Source organism: Apiospora marii (assembly GCF_038362585.1).
Source record: "Apiospora marii strain CBS 49790 chromosome Unknown utg000007l_segment0_segment0, whole genome shotgun sequence".
In the NCBI taxonomy this organism is placed as follows: domain Eukaryota; kingdom Fungi; phylum Ascomycota; class Sordariomycetes; order Amphisphaeriales; family Apiosporaceae; genus Apiospora; species Apiospora marii.
Genome location: NW_027117379.1, coordinates 2,811,455 through 2,827,556, shown reverse-complemented (window position 1 = coordinate 2,827,556; position 16,102 = coordinate 2,811,455). Strand labels below are relative to the sequence as shown.

Here is a 16,102-nt window from a genome sequence, read left to right as displayed (position 1 = left end):
CCTGACTCCCGTCTATACAGATGCATCCGGGTATAAAGGCGGTGCCAAGTTTCTTGCGGCTCTATAGTATTGGGGTTATAAGACCAGTTCATCCTTTACAGGGCTACTACATATTCCAAAGACGGTACTTGCTGTGTATGTTTTGATAACGCAGAACTTCTCGTGATTCGTCTGCCGTCCCAATCTTTGATAGGCAACCCCCCCTTTCTTTTCTGTTTCCCTGCGTCCAAGCCTCATCATGACCACCTCCTCCGTCGCCATCATCGGCGCCGGCCCCGCCGGCCTCGCCCTGGCCCGCCTGCTCGAGTGTCGCGGCGTGTCCTACGTCGTCTACGAGCGCGACGCCTCCCCCGCCGCCTTCGGGCAGCGCACGGGCGGCACCCTCGACATCCACGCCTCCACGGGGCAGCGGGCCATCGTCGAGGGCGGCCTGGCCAAGGAATTTGAAAAGTACGCCCGCTACGACGCCTCGACGTTCAAGCTCTGGGACGGGGTCGGCAGGGGGCGGCAGTATGTCGATCTGGAGCGGGGGAGCGATTTCCCCGAGATCGATCGCGGGGATCTGCGGAGGATTTATTTGGAGGCCGTGCCCGAGGGGAAGATTCGGTGGGGGTGTGGGGTGAAGCGGGTGACGAGGGGGGCTGATGGGAAGGGAGGGGAGCCGGTGCTGGAGTTCGCGGATGGGACGACGGCTTCGGGGTTTCGGCTGGTGGTGGGGGCGGATGGGGCGTGGAGTAAGGTGCGGTCACTGGTAAGTAAAATAGACGAACCCCCTTTCCCTCTTGTGTTTTGAGAACTTGCTGCGGCTAACATGTATCCCAGCTCACCCCCGTCACACCCCAGTACTGCGGCATCCACATAATCGAATCCCGGATCAACCCGGACAACCCCGTCTACGCCCAGCTCCAGTCCCGCGTCCGCAAAGGCATGCTCATGGCCGGCGGCCCCAACAAAACCGCCACCTTTCAGAACCTGGGCGACGGCTCCTACCGCGTCTACCTAGGCGTGCAGGTCGCGGAAGACTTTTCCACGGACGGCCGCGTCGACTTCGCCGACACCGAAGCCATGCGGGCCCTGTGCCTCTCCACCGAAGAGGGCAAGCACGGCGGCTTCTTCGGGGACTGGACCGACGAGATCCGCCACTACATCGCCCACGCCACCGACTTCCGCCCCTGGCCCCTATACCACATCCCCCCCTCCGCGATCGCGTGGGACCCCGTCCCCGGCGTGACCCTCGTCGGGGACGCGGCTCACCTCGGCCCGCCCAGCGGCGAGGGCGCCAACTACGCCATGACGGACGCGCTGGACCTGGCCGAAAAGCTGGCGGAGCACGGTGGGTTGGACAGTGACGGGGACGAGGCGCGGGACCGGGCGGTGCGCGAGTACGAGGTCGAGATGTTTGCGCGCGGGGCGGGGCTCGTGCAGAGGGGGCTGGATATGTTGGGGGTGTTTTATGCGGATAATTCGCCGCATTCGATTGTGGACTTTTTTCGGGGGAAGGGGGCGCCGATTGCGGAGAGGGAGATTTGAGGGCGGGATTGGGCGGGCAAGTGTTCAGGGGGAGGGCGCTGGTATTCTTGTTGGTACGGGGGCAGGAAATCCAGATGCGGTCGATGAATATACATAGAACAATACCCTGCCTAGTTACATAAAATAAACAAAAAATCCCGAAATGCTGGGTTAATCATGAAGACTACCTGTATCCAGTTGCAGGAAAAGCCTGGGCTCATGGTGACCGAGTCTAACAGTGCAAGAAGACGCGCATCTCCGAGATCAAATGTAACGTAGAGCCATCTTCAGCATCGTAGCGGGGCTAGTATAACGGCTTTCATCTATGGACTCGCTTACACTCAGTTTCCTTCTAAGGCGTGGTCAGACCTCGGCTTACTCCCCAACTAAGTTTTCAATTCGTCGGCTTCGTCTTGGCGGGTGGTCTAGACCGGAGCATAGAGCGGGCGCAACGTGCCGGTTAAATACGCTTGTCGCACAGCTGGGTCAGTGCTTTGCTTAGTTTTACCATGCTGTGGCTAGAATTCGGTATAGCCCCTGCTATTGCAGCGGCACGCTGCTGCTGACATGCATGTTTACGCCGTATCCCCTCACGAGAAGGGAAAATTCCGACAACCCCTCAGGCACCAAAATATTCATGTCGGGTTCTCTTGCCGTAATGGCCTGATTCCAGGAGTAAGTCCCGATTTCCAGCTGATGGTTCACGAGCAGGTTGGTATATAAGTTGTATGATCTTAGAGACGCTCTAATCGCCTTGCTATACTCTTCATTACCACCCTGTTCTGAACAATTCTCGGTGTCTGAATTAAAGTCATGATGACATACTCCTGGCTCAGATTCATCGGCATTGTAGCTTTACTTAGCAACGATGCCACCCCTGCACGCACACCTTCAAGCAATGTTCTCGAAACGGATGTCGTGATTGTGGGTGGCGGCGCCGGCGGAGCCCACGCGGCCTTGAGACTCAAGGACATGGGGAAAATCATTGTTTTGATTGAGCAGGAAGACATCCTAGTGAGTAACAAGGCCACCTTGCCATCGATCGTATGCATGCCAACCAGTCCGTCCCCCATCTAGGGCGGCAATGTAGATAGCTACACGCCTCTCGGCACCAAGGACTCCATGGACTACGGCGTCTTCTCCTTCGTTGACTACGCCGGAGCCACCGCGCTGTTCGACCGTCTGAACATCTCCACCGCGCCGCCCTCGCGGGTCCGCGCCCCCACCAAGTACGCCGACTTCACCACCGGGGAGCCCATCCCAGGGTACACGGCGCCCGAGAGTGCCGCCGCGCGGACGGCAATGGAGAAGTACTTGGCCGTCTGCGAGAGGTACGAGGACATGCTAGTCCCCGGCTTATGGAACTTCCCGCCCGGCGACGCCGTCCCCGAGGACCTTCTGATGCGCTTCGGGGACTTTGTCGAAAGATACGGAATTGTGGATGCGGTACCCCAGATCTACTCGGTCACCGGCTTTGGCCTCGGTCGAATGGAGGACGAGTTGACCATGACGGTGATGCAGGGGTTCGGGGCGCAGATGGCGCGCTCCATGTTGGGTCGGCAGGACAACTTCGTCCCGGCCTCGCACCGGAACCAGGACGTGTACGACGCCATGGCCCGGTTGATCGGTGACGAGTCCATCTTGTACGAGACGAAGGTCGTGCAGTCCATTCGAACGCCGGACGAAGGGGTCATCTTAACGGCCCAGAACCAGCGGACCGGCGAGGAAACGACCATCCACGCCGCCAAGCTGCTCATGGCCATCCGCCCCGTCGGCGAGGCGGCCATGCGACCGTTCGACCTCGACCCGCAAGAGACGGGCGTCTTCTCCAAGTTCGACTACGTGCACGTCTGGGCCACGCTCGTGCGACACCCCTCGCTGACGGCCGGCAACACCAGCGTCGCCAACCTGCCCGCGGCCGTCGCGCCCGCCAACTACCTCGAGACGCCGCGGCTGCCCTTCCTCGGCAAGTTCGAGCTGCAGGACAACACGGCCGCGGGCCTCGAGAGCGGGGTCTTCCGGTCCCTCGTGATCGGCACCAAGGACTTTGGCTACGACGACGCCCGGGAGCTGCTGCAGTCCTCGCTGGACCGGCTGATTGAGCAGGGCGTTTTGCCCCGTCCGTCTTCTAAAGAAGAACAGCAGCCTGTCGAGATAGTGGCGATCTCGGACCACGGCCCGATGGCCCTGCGCGTCTCGGCCGAGGAGCACAGGAAGGGCTTTCACCAGATGCTGTATGCGCTTCAGGGCCACCGGTCGACTTGGTGGACGGGCGCGGCGTTTTCGAGCCATTTTCAGACCATCATCTGGGAGTTTAACGAAGGGCTCTTGCCGCGGATGCTAGGGGACAAGTGACAGCACGAAACATTAAGCGTGGAAGATCATCAGTAGATGTTAACAGGGAGACTATTGTCTTCTGATATCGGTAGCATTAATTGCAGGTTAAAAGGAGAAAGCGCTGTTCTGGGGCCCGGATGTGGCAAGCGCGGGATCCCATTCAATGGGCGGTAGGAATCTGGCAGCTGCCGACGTTACACAAGAAGGTGCAGGGCGTGCAACAGCACCACGTGATTTGAAGTGCTTTTTGTTTCCACGTGATTCATCCACTGCGCATGTCTCACCACATTGTGACTCCAATAAACTCATGATCGTACCCACATCCGCTCCATGGAGTCAAACACCCCCACCGACCTGCCTGTCCTGATCATCGGAGCCGGAGTCGCCGGCCTCACTCTGGCGCAAGGCCTCCGACTACGGTCCGTCCCGTTCCGTCTTTTTGAGCGTCATGCACGATCGCACAAGGCGCAGGGCCACCGCTTTCGCATCTCGGGACCAGGCCGAGCGGCCCTCAACAGTGTTTTGTCGCCCCAGCTCCAGAACCTCCTTCAACGCACAGCCCCCGAGATCGGCTCCGCGCCGCGCTATGTCGACGCAAGGAAACTCGAGTTTCCTGACCCCACGCCCGCGGATCCCGAGGCAATGCCCGTAGATCGAAGTTGGATCCGCGCATTGGCCCTGTTGGGCATCTCGGACGCTGTCGAGTACGACAAGGCGTTCGAAGCGTACGAGATTGTCGACGGGCAGGTCCGGGCCAAGTTTGCCGACGGCTCCGTGGCGCGTGGGCAATTCCTGGTCGGCGCCGACGGCATTCAGAGCAGGGTGCGCAAGCAGCTCCAACCAGACCGGAGGCTGCTCGACCTGGAGCGCTGCGTCATGTGGGGCCGCACCCCGCTGACAGAGGCGGTGCGGGCAAGACTACGGCCCGAACTCCTAAGCTGGTGCATGTATCACGACTACGACGCCAACGTCCAGGCCGTAGTAGACCCGATGGTATGGCCCGAGAACGGGCTGCAGGAGCTGGGGGACAGACTGCCCGAGTTCTCCAACTACGTGTATTGGGTCGTGTGCACGGCGCCAGGCCAATACTCGGCGGCATTGCCCAAGACGACGCAGGAGAAGAAGTATTTCCTGGAGCAGGTGACCCATACGTGGCATCCCGACCTGAAGCTTCTGTTCGATCTCGCCGCGCATGAATTGTCCGCCTGTGCGCCCGTCCTGTCGAGCAAGCCCGACATAGAGCTTCGATTGGCGGGCCAAGCTGGGCGGGTGACGCTCGTCGGCGATGCAGCGCACCCTATGAGTCCGATGGGTGGTTCTGGGGCCGACACGGCCATCAGGAACGCGGCTGACCTGGCATTGACCATTGCCGAAAAGGGCGTCACCGAGAAGGGCATGATGGAATACGAAACAAGAATGGAAGAGAGAGCAAAAGCGAAGGTGGAGCATTCGTTCAGGGGCGGCCAGAAGTTCTGGCACGGAAAGGAGTGGACCGAATATGGTCCAGCTGGTATTTAAGCTTGGTAATTCTCAAGGACTACTTCCTAGACAATAATTACCGAACTGCACTATTCGTACTCCTGGACCAGTCTTATAAGTCGACCTAAACCCTTCTCTTGAACACCCATCCTGTTTTATACACCCTCGCCACGATCAAGGCTCCCGATCCGAGGAGCATGCTTGTAGCTGCCCACATCTGCGCGCCCAGGTAGCCCCCATCATCCGCCTCCATGATGGCGCCCGCCAGGGGGCTCCCGGTCAGGCACGCAAAGGCCACCACGGTGAAGACCATGCCCATGCGCGTCCCGAGCTGGCCCGGGTCGTCGGTCAGCGCGGCGAGCGAGACGGCGAACAGTGACTGGACGGCGCTGGCCACGAACCCGTACACGGCCGCGAACGCGTACAGCGGGCCGTGCGCGTGCGCCGCCGCCGGCCAGCAGTACAGCACGACGGCGACGCAGAGCGCCGTGGGGACGGCCGTGTTCAGGGGGCCGAGCAGGTAGGTGGCGACGAAGCCGGGGACGACGCGGCCGGGGATGCCCAGGGCGTTGGTGAGGAGGAGGAGGTTGATGGAGTCCTGCGACGTGAAATGGCCGTATTGGTAGCCGTAGAGGTCGATCTGCTGAACGCATGAGTTGATGACCCAGAAACGGGTGACATCGGGTAATACTACTGACATAGTAGAAGACAAAGTACACGGCCCAGTAAATCAAGAAGAACCCGATGACGAAGAACAGATAAGAGGGCTCCTTGAAGGCGCCAAGATCGGCCAAGAGGCCTGATCTGCGTGCGGGCACTCGCACACGTAGGAGCAGGTTCACGAGAACTGCCACGAACAAGGTAACAAAGGCCATGCTTCTGATGGTCCAAGCCAGTCCTGTAATGGGCGGCATATCAGTCCCCGAGTCGGGTTGGAGCTGAAGGGTGGGAAAGAGCTCACCGACAGTATGAAGCAGTTGCCGGGCCATGGCTGGATACACCACGCCCCCAGTACCTGCACCGGTTGCCACAATGGCGACTGCCACAGACTTTTTCGCCTTGAAGTAGGACGATGGCACCGAAAGGCCGGGCATGTAGAGAATGCCCATACCCAACCCAACGCACACGCCCTGGGACAGAAAGAGCTGGTAGTATTGCATAGCAAGGCTACTTAGAAACATGCCGATGACAATCAGCAGAGTACCAAGTAGGACAGCTTGGTGCACGAGACCTGCATCGCTCGCTCGACCCGACAAGGTCCCAACCAGGAGGAGCATGAAGATCTGGACTGTCCCGATCCAGGAAATAGTCGATGATGCGGCGTGGAGCATGTCCTCGTAGGTGGACTGAAAAATGCCAAAGCTGGTTATCAAACCCCATGTGATAAAGCACATCAGATGGCCGGCCAAAACCTGCAGCCATGCCAGAGTGCCACCGTCTGGGGGAGGCCCTGGGTCTTTGGTCGGAGCTTCGGGGAATAGTCTCCACCTGCGACCAAGTCCCTGTGTCGTAGAACTGGTTTCCACATCGTTCTTCTCGGTAGCCATGGTATTTGTAAAATGGGAGTCTTTCGTTTCTGCTAAAAAAGAATGAGAATAGAATGATACGAGGTAGTGGATCATATATATTCAGTAAGGAAAAAATACATCCCTTGCATTCTCAGCTGTACCACCATCGATTCCGAAGTCCTAAAACAATGCAACTGCGGCGGCCCCCACAAGGTTGTTGAGTTCCATGCGAGGTAGACCCGGTACTAGGCCTTTGGTAGCCGCTTGGCCAAAAGTTTAGGTACTGGTTGCATAAGGGGTGAAGCTGGTACATGACCTAACAGCCGGTAGATACCACCAGGCCAGAACAACAGTGACATCACTAATGTGTGACGGCTTCAATGATCTGCATATATGCAACTGTGATAACAAAGCTTACTGCTTACTAGGGTTGATCCAACACGATAGGCAAACATGATATATACGCAAAGACGGAAAGCGACAGTGTTTCATTTCGGACTACATGTGAATATTAATCAACATCCAATGATTGCAAGGCATTGACAATCCGCTGTGACCCTCATTTCCCGCCCCCATATGCATGTTGTACGATCAGACACATCTCGTTTACTGAGGGTAGAATTCGGCAGCCCTCTTGTCCTCGTACAAGCAAGTCATCCAGCCTACATCTTGACCATCTTGTAGCTGCTATCAGCGTAGGAAGACGCGGCCTTCTCGCCAACTTGTAGCATTGGATCGGTTTCGAAGTCTAGAAAGTGGGGTCAGAGCATTGCATGTTGACAACCCGAAATAGTCCGGGGCGAGCTTGTTGTACTCGAGGAATACCTACTGGCACGGTGGTCAACTCCAGTTGGCATCGCGGGGACACCCAAAGTCAGAAGCAGTACGGTGACAAAACTCAGACGGGCGATCATGATTGCTGGTGTTCGTAGTGATGATGATGGTCAGAATGATGATGATGATGGTAATGGCGGTGTCTTGCTAAGAATGTCTTGAGGGGGAGACTCATACGAGCCATTGTACGAAGAACTCGTAACTGTTATATCGTGGCTCGTGGGAAACGCGCCTTACGTACCATTGCCACAGTCACCCCTCGTCATTGTGATAGAGCCTTGCGAGCCTTGCAGATCACTAGCATAAGGCTGGGCCGGTGTATGCGATGGATATTCGAGGATGACAACATGGAGCCCATTTGCATGCAAGCCCAGGGTTACAGCCGTCTGACGTGATCAAATTCGCGCCGGGCGGCATGTGATGATTTCTGGCATGGCTCTACCCCGTGGTGCGGTGATGCAATGCATGATTCGTTGGAAGATCGTGATCAACACTGCAAGGGATATTGCTATCATCGTATCCTAGTCAATGGAGCCTGCCTGGTTCGATTCAATCGATGGAGAGAACAGGACAAAGAAGGATTATTTATAACTTCCTAATACGATAGCTTACCAGAGCCTTCCGCACTCTTCTTGCCATTTCACCATCAGACGAAGCGATATCCCCGGACTAGACCACAACGCAGTACTGCTATCATGCCTACAGAGTCGCACTACACTGCGCTTCCGTCCGAAGAGTTTGGGCAGTCCAAGGCAGTGCTTCCAGGCGAGTTCGGTTCTCGAAGCGACCAGCGATGGCTTCAACGGCCCATGAAAGTGCATTGGTTTGTCCATGGCATCAATGCTGTGGCTATCGCTGGACTGGTCGTAGCGCTGAGTCTGGCCACCAGAACAAGCCAGATCGGCTGTTGGAATAAATTCAACTACTACTGTGAGACACTCTATCCAACCCACACCACGGCGGGAACCATAGGGCTGACTATTGATTCCACCGTGGCAGCTCCTGTCAACGATGCAGTGGCGCCACATGCGTACGTCCACCGGCTTTTCAACGGCTCGCTCTGGTATCAGAGCCCCTGGAAAGGCCCACCAACCGAAGAGGTGGAGAAGGCGTGGTACGACATAATGAAATGTAAGTAAGCAAGAAATGAAGCTTTTGATTCAGCAATCGATGTCCAATCGTTGGTTCACTGCTGACGATCGGCACGAAAAGACGGCATGATCAGCGTCTCCAAGGAAGACATTGGAAGGGTGCACCACCCGGACTGGTCTGCCAAGTTCCCGCCCCAAGCGGGTGGGGGTTACATTGCAGCCACCATTGGATCCCACCAGCTGCACTGCCTGCACTACATTTGGCAGGACCATTACATGGACTATTTCCCCAAGACCCAAGAGAAGAAGCAGCGCGTGCCCGAAATGTATGAGCGGCACTACGAGCACTGCGTCGATTACATACGCCAGAGCCTCATGTGTCAATTTGACACTGGCATCATCCCCTACAATTGGGTGTTGGATCATGAGAACCCGACGCCAAATGCCAACACGCATCACACATGTGTCGACTGGGATGCTTTGCAGGGGTGGCTGGCACGGCGGACCGTGGAGGTCCCGGACGGATTTCGTTGGACACAGCCCGAGGACGCCATTTCCATGGGCTGGAACCCCTAATAAAGCGGGCGTGAGCCGGTCAATCACAGGATATCGAATGGTGCGGTTCTTTTTTTTAGAGGTGATTTTCAATGAAACGTTGGTCCGAGGCAGGCAACCGATGACGAGGATATGGTTGTACGACATGCTAAATTGGGGTCAACGTAATGAAACAGGTATTGAACTTGCAACCCCGCGGTGATATCGCGGTATTATTCATGCTGACGTGAGGTCGATTGAACCAAGCTTCGAGGTAGCAGTATTGACAAGCAGTATGCGTATGCAGGAGAGCCGGCAAGGCTACAGACAGGCCATGAAGCTTATCACCAACGTACAAGAAGCGGGATGAACCGTTGGCGCTAATCCTACATGGATCTGCAGTGAGATTCACGTCATATCGGATGCATGTCAGCATGTCCACACCATCACCTCTGTCAAGAGACTTGGGCGGTCCCGCGGTCGCAGTCAGGCTGAGCCAGGGCCCTGGCAAGCAATTTTATGCATTGCACGTCGGACCTTCCGCGTCATATCCGGAAGCCTACACGTTCCACGAAATGGCAACAGAATTTGTCGAGCCTCCTGTCCCTGGGTTGGTTGAGATTACTACCCCGCGTCGTCGTTCCTTCGGCCCCCGCGATCAGGACTAAGCATATTCCAGCCTGCACGTTGGATGCTTCGGATCCTGCATCCTTCACTCTACCCTTTTGTGTATATAACAGACTTGGCCGTGAACACGTAAGCAACTTACAGTCTCCGACTTGGATGATCCAAATCAGCACTTCATCATGTCGAGTGTTGGGACGACCCAGAGTGCAACCGCAGTGGGGATCTCCTTCCCCATCATCGATGCTATCGCCGTTGGACTTCGCTTTTACTCACGCCGAAAGCTCAAGGCAGATCTACAGCTTGATGACTGGTTCTGCATTCCAGCATGGGCAAGTGCTTCTGAGCCTCCCAGACACAAGTGAGCATTGATCTTAACAAGAGCCACCACAGTTGTGCATGACTGGCTGCTGCGTTGGACTTCTCACCGGTATGTGTCTCCTGTAGTTCCCGGGCGGTTGATTGATTCGACACTTACAAGCTTCAGGAGTCTTCATGGGCGCCTTTTCTGATGCGCCACCCATAGATGCTGACGATGCAGCGGAGCGGGAACATCTAGTAGCTCAGGTATGATGCTGTTTCGAATCATTGTTGTCCATAACTTAAGTACTCAAGTATGCAATACCCAGGTCACAGCCGCGCTTGTAATTCTATGGATGGGCGCCAACTTCCTCATCAAGCTGGTTATGCTTCTTTTTTATCGCCGCATCTTCGTCGGTCGCGCTTTCAATATTGTCAACTGGGTTTTCATCGGGCTCTCCATCGTCTGGTTCGTCTACGCAGTGCTGTCGTGGCTGTTCTACTGCGGCACGAATTTCACGGCCAACGTCGAAGGCGGCTGGCAAGTGTGTCCCGTGTGGGGATTCCAGATCCAAATGGGCGTGTTCGCCCTGGACAGCTTTATTGATTTGAGCTTGCTGATCATGCCCATACCGTTTGTGAGTGCTTCTTCTGCAAGAGCTGCGTGCGAGACTGGGACTGACGCTGGCCCATGTAGTTGTGGCGTCTACAGATGGACTTCAAGCGCAAGATAGCCCTCACTGTCGTCTTCGTTCTGGGGGGATTGTCAGTCGTACCCTTGAAAGATCCCCATTCTACTGGCAGGCATATTAGCTGACTCGCTCGCACGCAGCGCATTCGTCGCTGGTTTGAACAATACGATTATTCAGCTCGTCAGCCTGACCGAGCCCGATGTCATCAACAGCGACGACGGAGCCAACTTCTTTCAGGGTATGTCCTTTCCCGTTTTCTTATTCCTCACTTGTTGCTGATGTGGGCCTAGGGTCCTCGCTCCTCTTTTCGAACTGGCCCGCCATCGAAGTTGGTGTTGGCTTGCTTGCTGCCAATTTGCCGACCCTCTCCTTCCAATTTGCCCGCGCCGTCATGGCGTCCCTTCCAGAAGGGCTGAGGATCTCGATCAACTCCATTCGCCGTGCAGCTGCGAGGCTGTCCTTGTCTTCTCGGAGAGGGAGCCAGGAACATCGGGAGAGAACGCAAGCCCAGGTTTGGACGGAGCAAACGAAGCCTGCCGAGAGCAAGCAGCATCTGTCTGCCGAAGCGGGATCAGAGAGGAGGTTGGGATCAACGTCGATGGAGCAAAGTTCCGCATGCAGCGCCGATGCCTATGAATTGCGCGACCTCGGCGCGAACAGAGCAGGGGATCAAGCTGTATAAGTGTAAGATAGCGGTCGTGAAAATTGACCAACCAGGAGAACAAGGTATTCATTTATTCCCTCTAGATTGGCGTAGCTGTCTTTCTTCGAATTGAAACTGCTAGATGGAACTCCTCTGCACTGCCCTCTCATTCACGAACCCCGGCTCCGGACTGGCCCAGCTGTAGTCCTGCCACTTGCCCAACGCGGGCCACAAAACCTCGCGCACCAGCCTAACCGTGCGGCGGATCCTGTCCCCGCTCCCTGACGGCAAGGCCGCGCCATTGGGCGAATCCAGCGCCTCCAGCACGCCCTCCCACTCGCACACCGTCTCCTCCAGCTCCTCGACCGACGTGACCCCCATGACGCTGCCCCCGACCGTTTTCGTCGTGGTAGCGCCTTGCAGGCTGCTGGGCAGCTGGATGCCGACGCCCGCGAGCGCCCCCACGCGCGCCCACTCGTACAGCGACCAGCGAATGGCCACGGCCTCGAGCCGCTCCCCCGCCGCCGCCGCTTTGTCCGCGAGCGTCTTGCAGGCCACGCGGAGGGCCGGCGGGGACGGATGCCACTTGGCCAGCGGCGAGCCCCCCGACGCGGCCTCCGGGTCGGGCGGGATCCCCGTCGACGTCAGCAGGCCCATGTTCAGCATGCTCGCGTTCAACACCACGTCCACGCCGGCGGCCCGGAGGCGCCGGACGGGGCTTCTACTGCTGCCGTTGTTGTCCACGACGCCCATGACCTCGGCCCGGGCCAGCGAGCAGTTCTGCACCGTGAAGTGGCCGTAGCTGAGGACGGCGTCCAGCGGGGTCCCCGTCTCGCGCAGCACCGTCTCGGCGAGGTCGCAGAGCACCAGGACGGGGAACCCGCTGATGCCGACGGCGCGGACCTGGGGGATGCGGCGCAGCTCCGCGACGGCGTCGAGGACCTCGCGGGGCGAGACGAACTCGACGTCGTGCAGGTACACGAGGTCCAGGTACGGGGTGTGCAGCCGCTCCAGGCTGTGCCGGACGCTGGACCGGATGTGGGCGGGGGAGTAGTCGAAGGCGCGGGGCGCGATGCGGCCGGCCTTGGTGATGATGCAGTACGACTCCCGCGAGACGCCCGTGGCTTCCTGCGCGGCCGCCAGGGCGTCGCCTAGGAGGACCTCCGAGGGACCGTAGTAGGGTGAGGTGTCGAAGGCGGTGACGCCTAGCTCGAGCGCCCGGGACACGATGCGCCGGTAGGGCATCTGGAGGGGGTCGGCGACGTATTGGGTGTTGAAGGTGGCCGTACCCAGTATGAGGGGAGGCAGGCGCTCACAGAGCGGGCGGGTCTGTTGGTTTGTGGCTTTTTCCATGGTGGTGAGTTACTTCCAACGGTTTACTCTCTATTTGACAATGTGTATCCGTATTTTATAGATATGCAGATGGTGTTGTTCGGGACGACTTAGAAAGTGCCTTTTGTGGTCTGGGCTCAGGTGCTTATCAGCAGAATACCGTTTGCGCGCGAGACATGACTGTTTGCTACGAGACGAGAGAACACAACTATGTACATGCATCTGATCGATAATTGCTGATTGGCATGTTCTAGCCAGGGAGTCTGCTCTTCCGTGGCGCATGTCCTATAGCATAGCTGTCATTGTTTGACAGGCAAACGTTTCTTCTGACAAGGTCTAGTGTCTTTGGGCAAAAGCGGCAAATGGCTGGAGAGTCCCTGACTCGCTCTTGTTTCTCCTAGATGGAGACACAAAAATAGACGCATCCCGGCGGGCTACCCCTGTGCGTGGGTAGTGGTAAGTGCATGCAGCAGTATCTGCGGGTCGATCTGGAGATCTCCGGACCCCTACCCCTGATCAAACACTGATGCGCCAAGACCTGGCCGACATGGATCCCGCACAGTGTGTTTTTCCCTTTCTCACTCTACGTTACTGACCTCCTTCGCTGTAACGTAGACGGGTAAATGTCATCCCATCTGTCTAAGTCCCATTGAGGACCGGGCACCCCAAACATCTATTCTGAGCATCGGAAAACCCGCGTCCCGCATGACACGATGCGACACCGCCTAGCTCATCGAAACTTACCCAAGAGTCTTTCTCAGTCGCCAGGCTCTCTCAATGCGAGTGGCTTTCCCCATACCCGATTCCCCTCACCACTGGTTGAAATTGATGGATGCTTCGCACATATTCGCGTGCAAACAAACAGACAAACAAAAGCCCAACCAGACTTCGTTCCCTTGATCGCATACGGCAATCTCCATAATACCACACAAACAAGTTCGCTGAGCGATTTTGTGTAGATTGAACCAAAATGGCCCCCTCATCGTCGTCGCCCACTGCGCTGGACTCCCAAATACAGGCCATCATCGACGACGCCGTCGGCAAAAGCGGCGTGCCCTTCCGGGCCCGGCGCGCCTACACGCATGCGACGTGGGCCAAGACCTTCTCGTCGCGGCCGGAGCTGTACCTCGAGCCCGAGACGCAGGAGGAGGTGGAGCAGGTGGTGCGGCTGGCCCGGCTGTGCCGCCGGCGGCTCGTCCCCGTGGGGCACGCCCACTCGCCCTCGACGCTGACGTGCACCAGCAACTGGATGCTGAGCCTGGACAAGATGAACCGGATCCTGGCGTTTGACGACGCGACGGGCGTCGCCACCATGCAGGCGGGCATCCGGCTGTTCCAGCTCAGCGACGAGCTGGCGCGGCGGGGGTTCGCCATGCCCATCATGGGCAGCGTCAACGAGCAGAGCATCGCGGGCGTCATCAGCACGGGGACGCGGGGCAGCTCGCTCAAGCACGGCCTGCTGTCGGAGAGCATCACCTCGCTCAAGATCACGCTGGGCAGCGGGCAGACGGCCGAGTGCTCCGCGACCGAGGACCCGGACCTGTTCCGGGCGGCGCTGCTGTCGCTGGGCGCGCTGGGCATCATCACCGAGGTGACGTTCCGGGCGGTGCCGGCCTTCGCGCTGCGGTGGGACCAGCGCATCGACACCGACGCCCGCGTCCTGGCGACCTGGGACACGACGCTCTGGACGCAGGCCGACTTCGTGCGGGTCTGGTGGCTGCCGTACACGCGGCGCGCCGTGCTCTGGAAGGCCGACGCCGTGCCCCAGGCCGACCTCGACAGCGGCCGCGAGAGGCTGCGCGACCCGCCCGTCGGCTACTACGACGGCGCCCTCGGCTACCATATATACCACAACCTGCTGGCGCTGGCGCGGTGGGTGCCGCGCATCGTGCCCTGGATCGAGTGGTTCGTCTTCGGGCTGCAGTACGGCTTCCGGAACGGCGAGGCCACGCGGACGAGCGCCGTCCAGCCCAGCGCCAAGGCCTTCTGGATGAACTGCCTCTACAGCCAGTACGTGACCGAGTGGGCCATCCCGCTCGCCCGCGGCCCGGAGGCCCTGGCCCGCCTGGGCGCCTGGCTCAACCGGCTGCAGCCGGGCGACCCGGGCTACGTGAACCACGGGATCCCCTTCAGCGCCGAGGGCGTCTACGTGCACTCGCCCGTCGAGGTGCGCGTCTGCGACGGCCGCGCCCGCACCCCCAGCGCCGCCCGGCCCTGGCTCGACTCCACCGTCAAGGACGGGCCCACGCTCAACATCAACGCCACCATGTACCGCCCCTACCTGCGGGACCCGCCGGGGCTGGACCGCTGGTTCGCGGGGTTCGAGTGGCTGATGCGCGACCTGGGCGGCCGCCCCCACTGGGCCAAGAACTTCGGGGTCTCGGCCGAGCAGCTGGCCGACTGGTACGGCGACGACTTGACGCAGTGGCGGCGGGTGCGGGACAAGGCGGACCCGGACGGGCTGTTCGTGGGGCCCTGGCACCGGCAGCACGTCTTGGACCCGGCGGCGCCGCGCTACCCGGCCGAGGAGCGGGAGACGGGCAGGGTGAGCGCGGGGGCGCAGACGGGGGTGACGGTGTTGGGGGACGTGCAGAGTGTCAAGGCCGGGGAGGCGGCGGTCCACAGTCGACAGGACTCGGGTGTGTCGGCCGTGCAGTAGTTGATGGGGATTTTAGATCGCGAGATATATTTTGCGCTGTGGAGTAATCATGTCAATGTTTATTTTCTTCGAGCAAAAAATTAACGATGTTCCAATGATGCCTGTGTATTCAATGTAATCGACTTTTCTTTTGCTAGATTTGCATTGGGCCTTGCTTTGGTAGTTGTGCCATTGCCACCGGCGATGCTTACGATGGTTCATGAGTAAGGCATCTGATCTCATACCTCGACAATTACTCGCACATATTGCCTATTCGCGCCCAAATTAGTTACTAATGCCAAGAATAGTTTATTACTTCGTCAAGAGGCTGTAAATTAATTACACGTGGAGTAAATCTGTGTCGACGTCATATCAGCCCGACTAGCTTGTTCAAAATAACTATCTCACGTACATAGCTAAGCTTTCGAATGCAACATGTTCATCGAATGAAGTCTGGGACGGGGCAGCTCTCGGCGTCGCACAGGGATGGTGCTGCTTACCGCTTTAAAGTCCGAGGCCGAGGCCGAGGGTCTAGACCCCTCATCGTACGTTGCTTACGCTGCTGGGTCGGATATCTCCAT

The 16,102-nt window shown here is 58.3% G+C and overlaps 9 protein-coding genes across 9 annotated transcripts; 6 read left to right on the top strand and 3 right to left on the bottom strand.

The window, feature by feature from the left end:
• Nucleotides 1-238: 238 nt before the first annotated feature.
• Nucleotides 239-1,530, top strand: PG985_011279 (uncharacterized protein; the record flags this gene model as incomplete). Its single annotated transcript, XM_066831046.1, has 2 exons — nt 239-751; nt 823-1,530. 2 exons carry the CDS (start codon nt 239-241, stop codon nt 1,528-1,530), a joined length of 1,221 nt encoding a protein of 406 aa, XP_066681728.1.
• Nucleotides 1,531-2,325: 795 nt separating this feature from the next.
• PG985_011278 (uncharacterized protein) lies at nt 2,326-3,864 on the top strand (the record flags this gene model as incomplete). The annotated part of the gene is made up of 2 exons (XM_066831045.1): nt 2,326-2,523; nt 2,587-3,864. The coding sequence occupies 2 exons, from the start codon at nt 2,326-2,328 to the stop codon at nt 3,862-3,864; spliced, it is 1,476 nt and encodes a 491-aa protein (XP_066681727.1).
• Nucleotides 3,865-4,176: 312 nt separating this feature from the next.
• On the top strand, nt 4,177-5,364 carry PG985_011277 (uncharacterized protein; the record flags this gene model as incomplete). Its single annotated transcript, XM_066831044.1, has 1 exon — nt 4,177-5,364. The coding sequence occupies one exon, from the start codon at nt 4,177-4,179 to the stop codon at nt 5,362-5,364; it is 1,188 nt and encodes a 395-aa protein (XP_066681726.1).
• An 85-nt stretch (nt 5,365-5,449) lies between these two features.
• PG985_011276 (uncharacterized protein) lies at nt 5,450-6,872 on the bottom strand (the record flags this gene model as incomplete). Its single annotated transcript, XM_066831043.1, has 2 exons — nt 5,450-5,965; nt 6,024-6,872. The coding sequence occupies 2 exons, from the start codon at nt 6,870-6,872 to the stop codon at nt 5,450-5,452; spliced, it is 1,365 nt and encodes a 454-aa protein (XP_066681725.1).
• Nucleotides 6,873-7,495: 623 nt separating this feature from the next.
• PG985_011275 (uncharacterized protein) lies at nt 7,496-7,933 on the bottom strand (the record flags this gene model as incomplete). The annotated part of the gene is made up of 3 exons (XM_066831042.1): nt 7,496-7,581; nt 7,663-7,752; nt 7,909-7,933. The coding sequence occupies 3 exons, from the start codon at nt 7,931-7,933 to the stop codon at nt 7,496-7,498; spliced, it is 201 nt and encodes a 66-aa protein (XP_066681724.1).
• A 429-nt stretch (nt 7,934-8,362) lies between these two features.
• Nucleotides 8,363-9,334, top strand: PG985_011274 (uncharacterized protein; the record flags this gene model as incomplete). The annotated part of the gene is made up of 2 exons (XM_066831041.1): nt 8,363-8,798; nt 8,880-9,334. 2 exons carry the CDS (start codon nt 8,363-8,365, stop codon nt 9,332-9,334), a joined length of 891 nt encoding a protein of 296 aa, XP_066681723.1.
• Nucleotides 9,335-10,098: 764 nt separating this feature from the next.
• PG985_011273 (uncharacterized protein) lies at nt 10,099-11,590 on the top strand (the record flags this gene model as incomplete). Its single annotated transcript, XM_066831040.1, has 7 exons — nt 10,099-10,252; nt 10,299-10,346; nt 10,404-10,483; nt 10,546-10,854; nt 10,914-10,981; nt 11,049-11,146; nt 11,199-11,590. The coding sequence occupies 7 exons, from the start codon at nt 10,099-10,101 to the stop codon at nt 11,588-11,590; spliced, it is 1,149 nt and encodes a 382-aa protein (XP_066681722.1).
• Nucleotides 11,591-11,689: 99 nt separating this feature from the next.
• PG985_011272 (Aldo/keto reductase) lies at nt 11,690-12,904 on the bottom strand (the record flags this gene model as incomplete). Its single annotated transcript, XM_066831039.1, has 1 exon — nt 11,690-12,904. The coding sequence occupies one exon, from the start codon at nt 12,902-12,904 to the stop codon at nt 11,690-11,692; it is 1,215 nt and encodes a 404-aa protein (XP_066681721.1).
• A 949-nt stretch (nt 12,905-13,853) lies between these two features.
• PG985_011271 (sugar 1-4-lactone oxidase) lies at nt 13,854-15,542 on the top strand (the record flags this gene model as incomplete). The annotated part of the gene is made up of 1 exon (XM_066831038.1): nt 13,854-15,542. The coding sequence occupies one exon, from the start codon at nt 13,854-13,856 to the stop codon at nt 15,540-15,542; it is 1,689 nt and encodes a 562-aa protein (XP_066681720.1).
• Between the last annotated feature and the right edge of the window lie 560 nt (nt 15,543-16,102).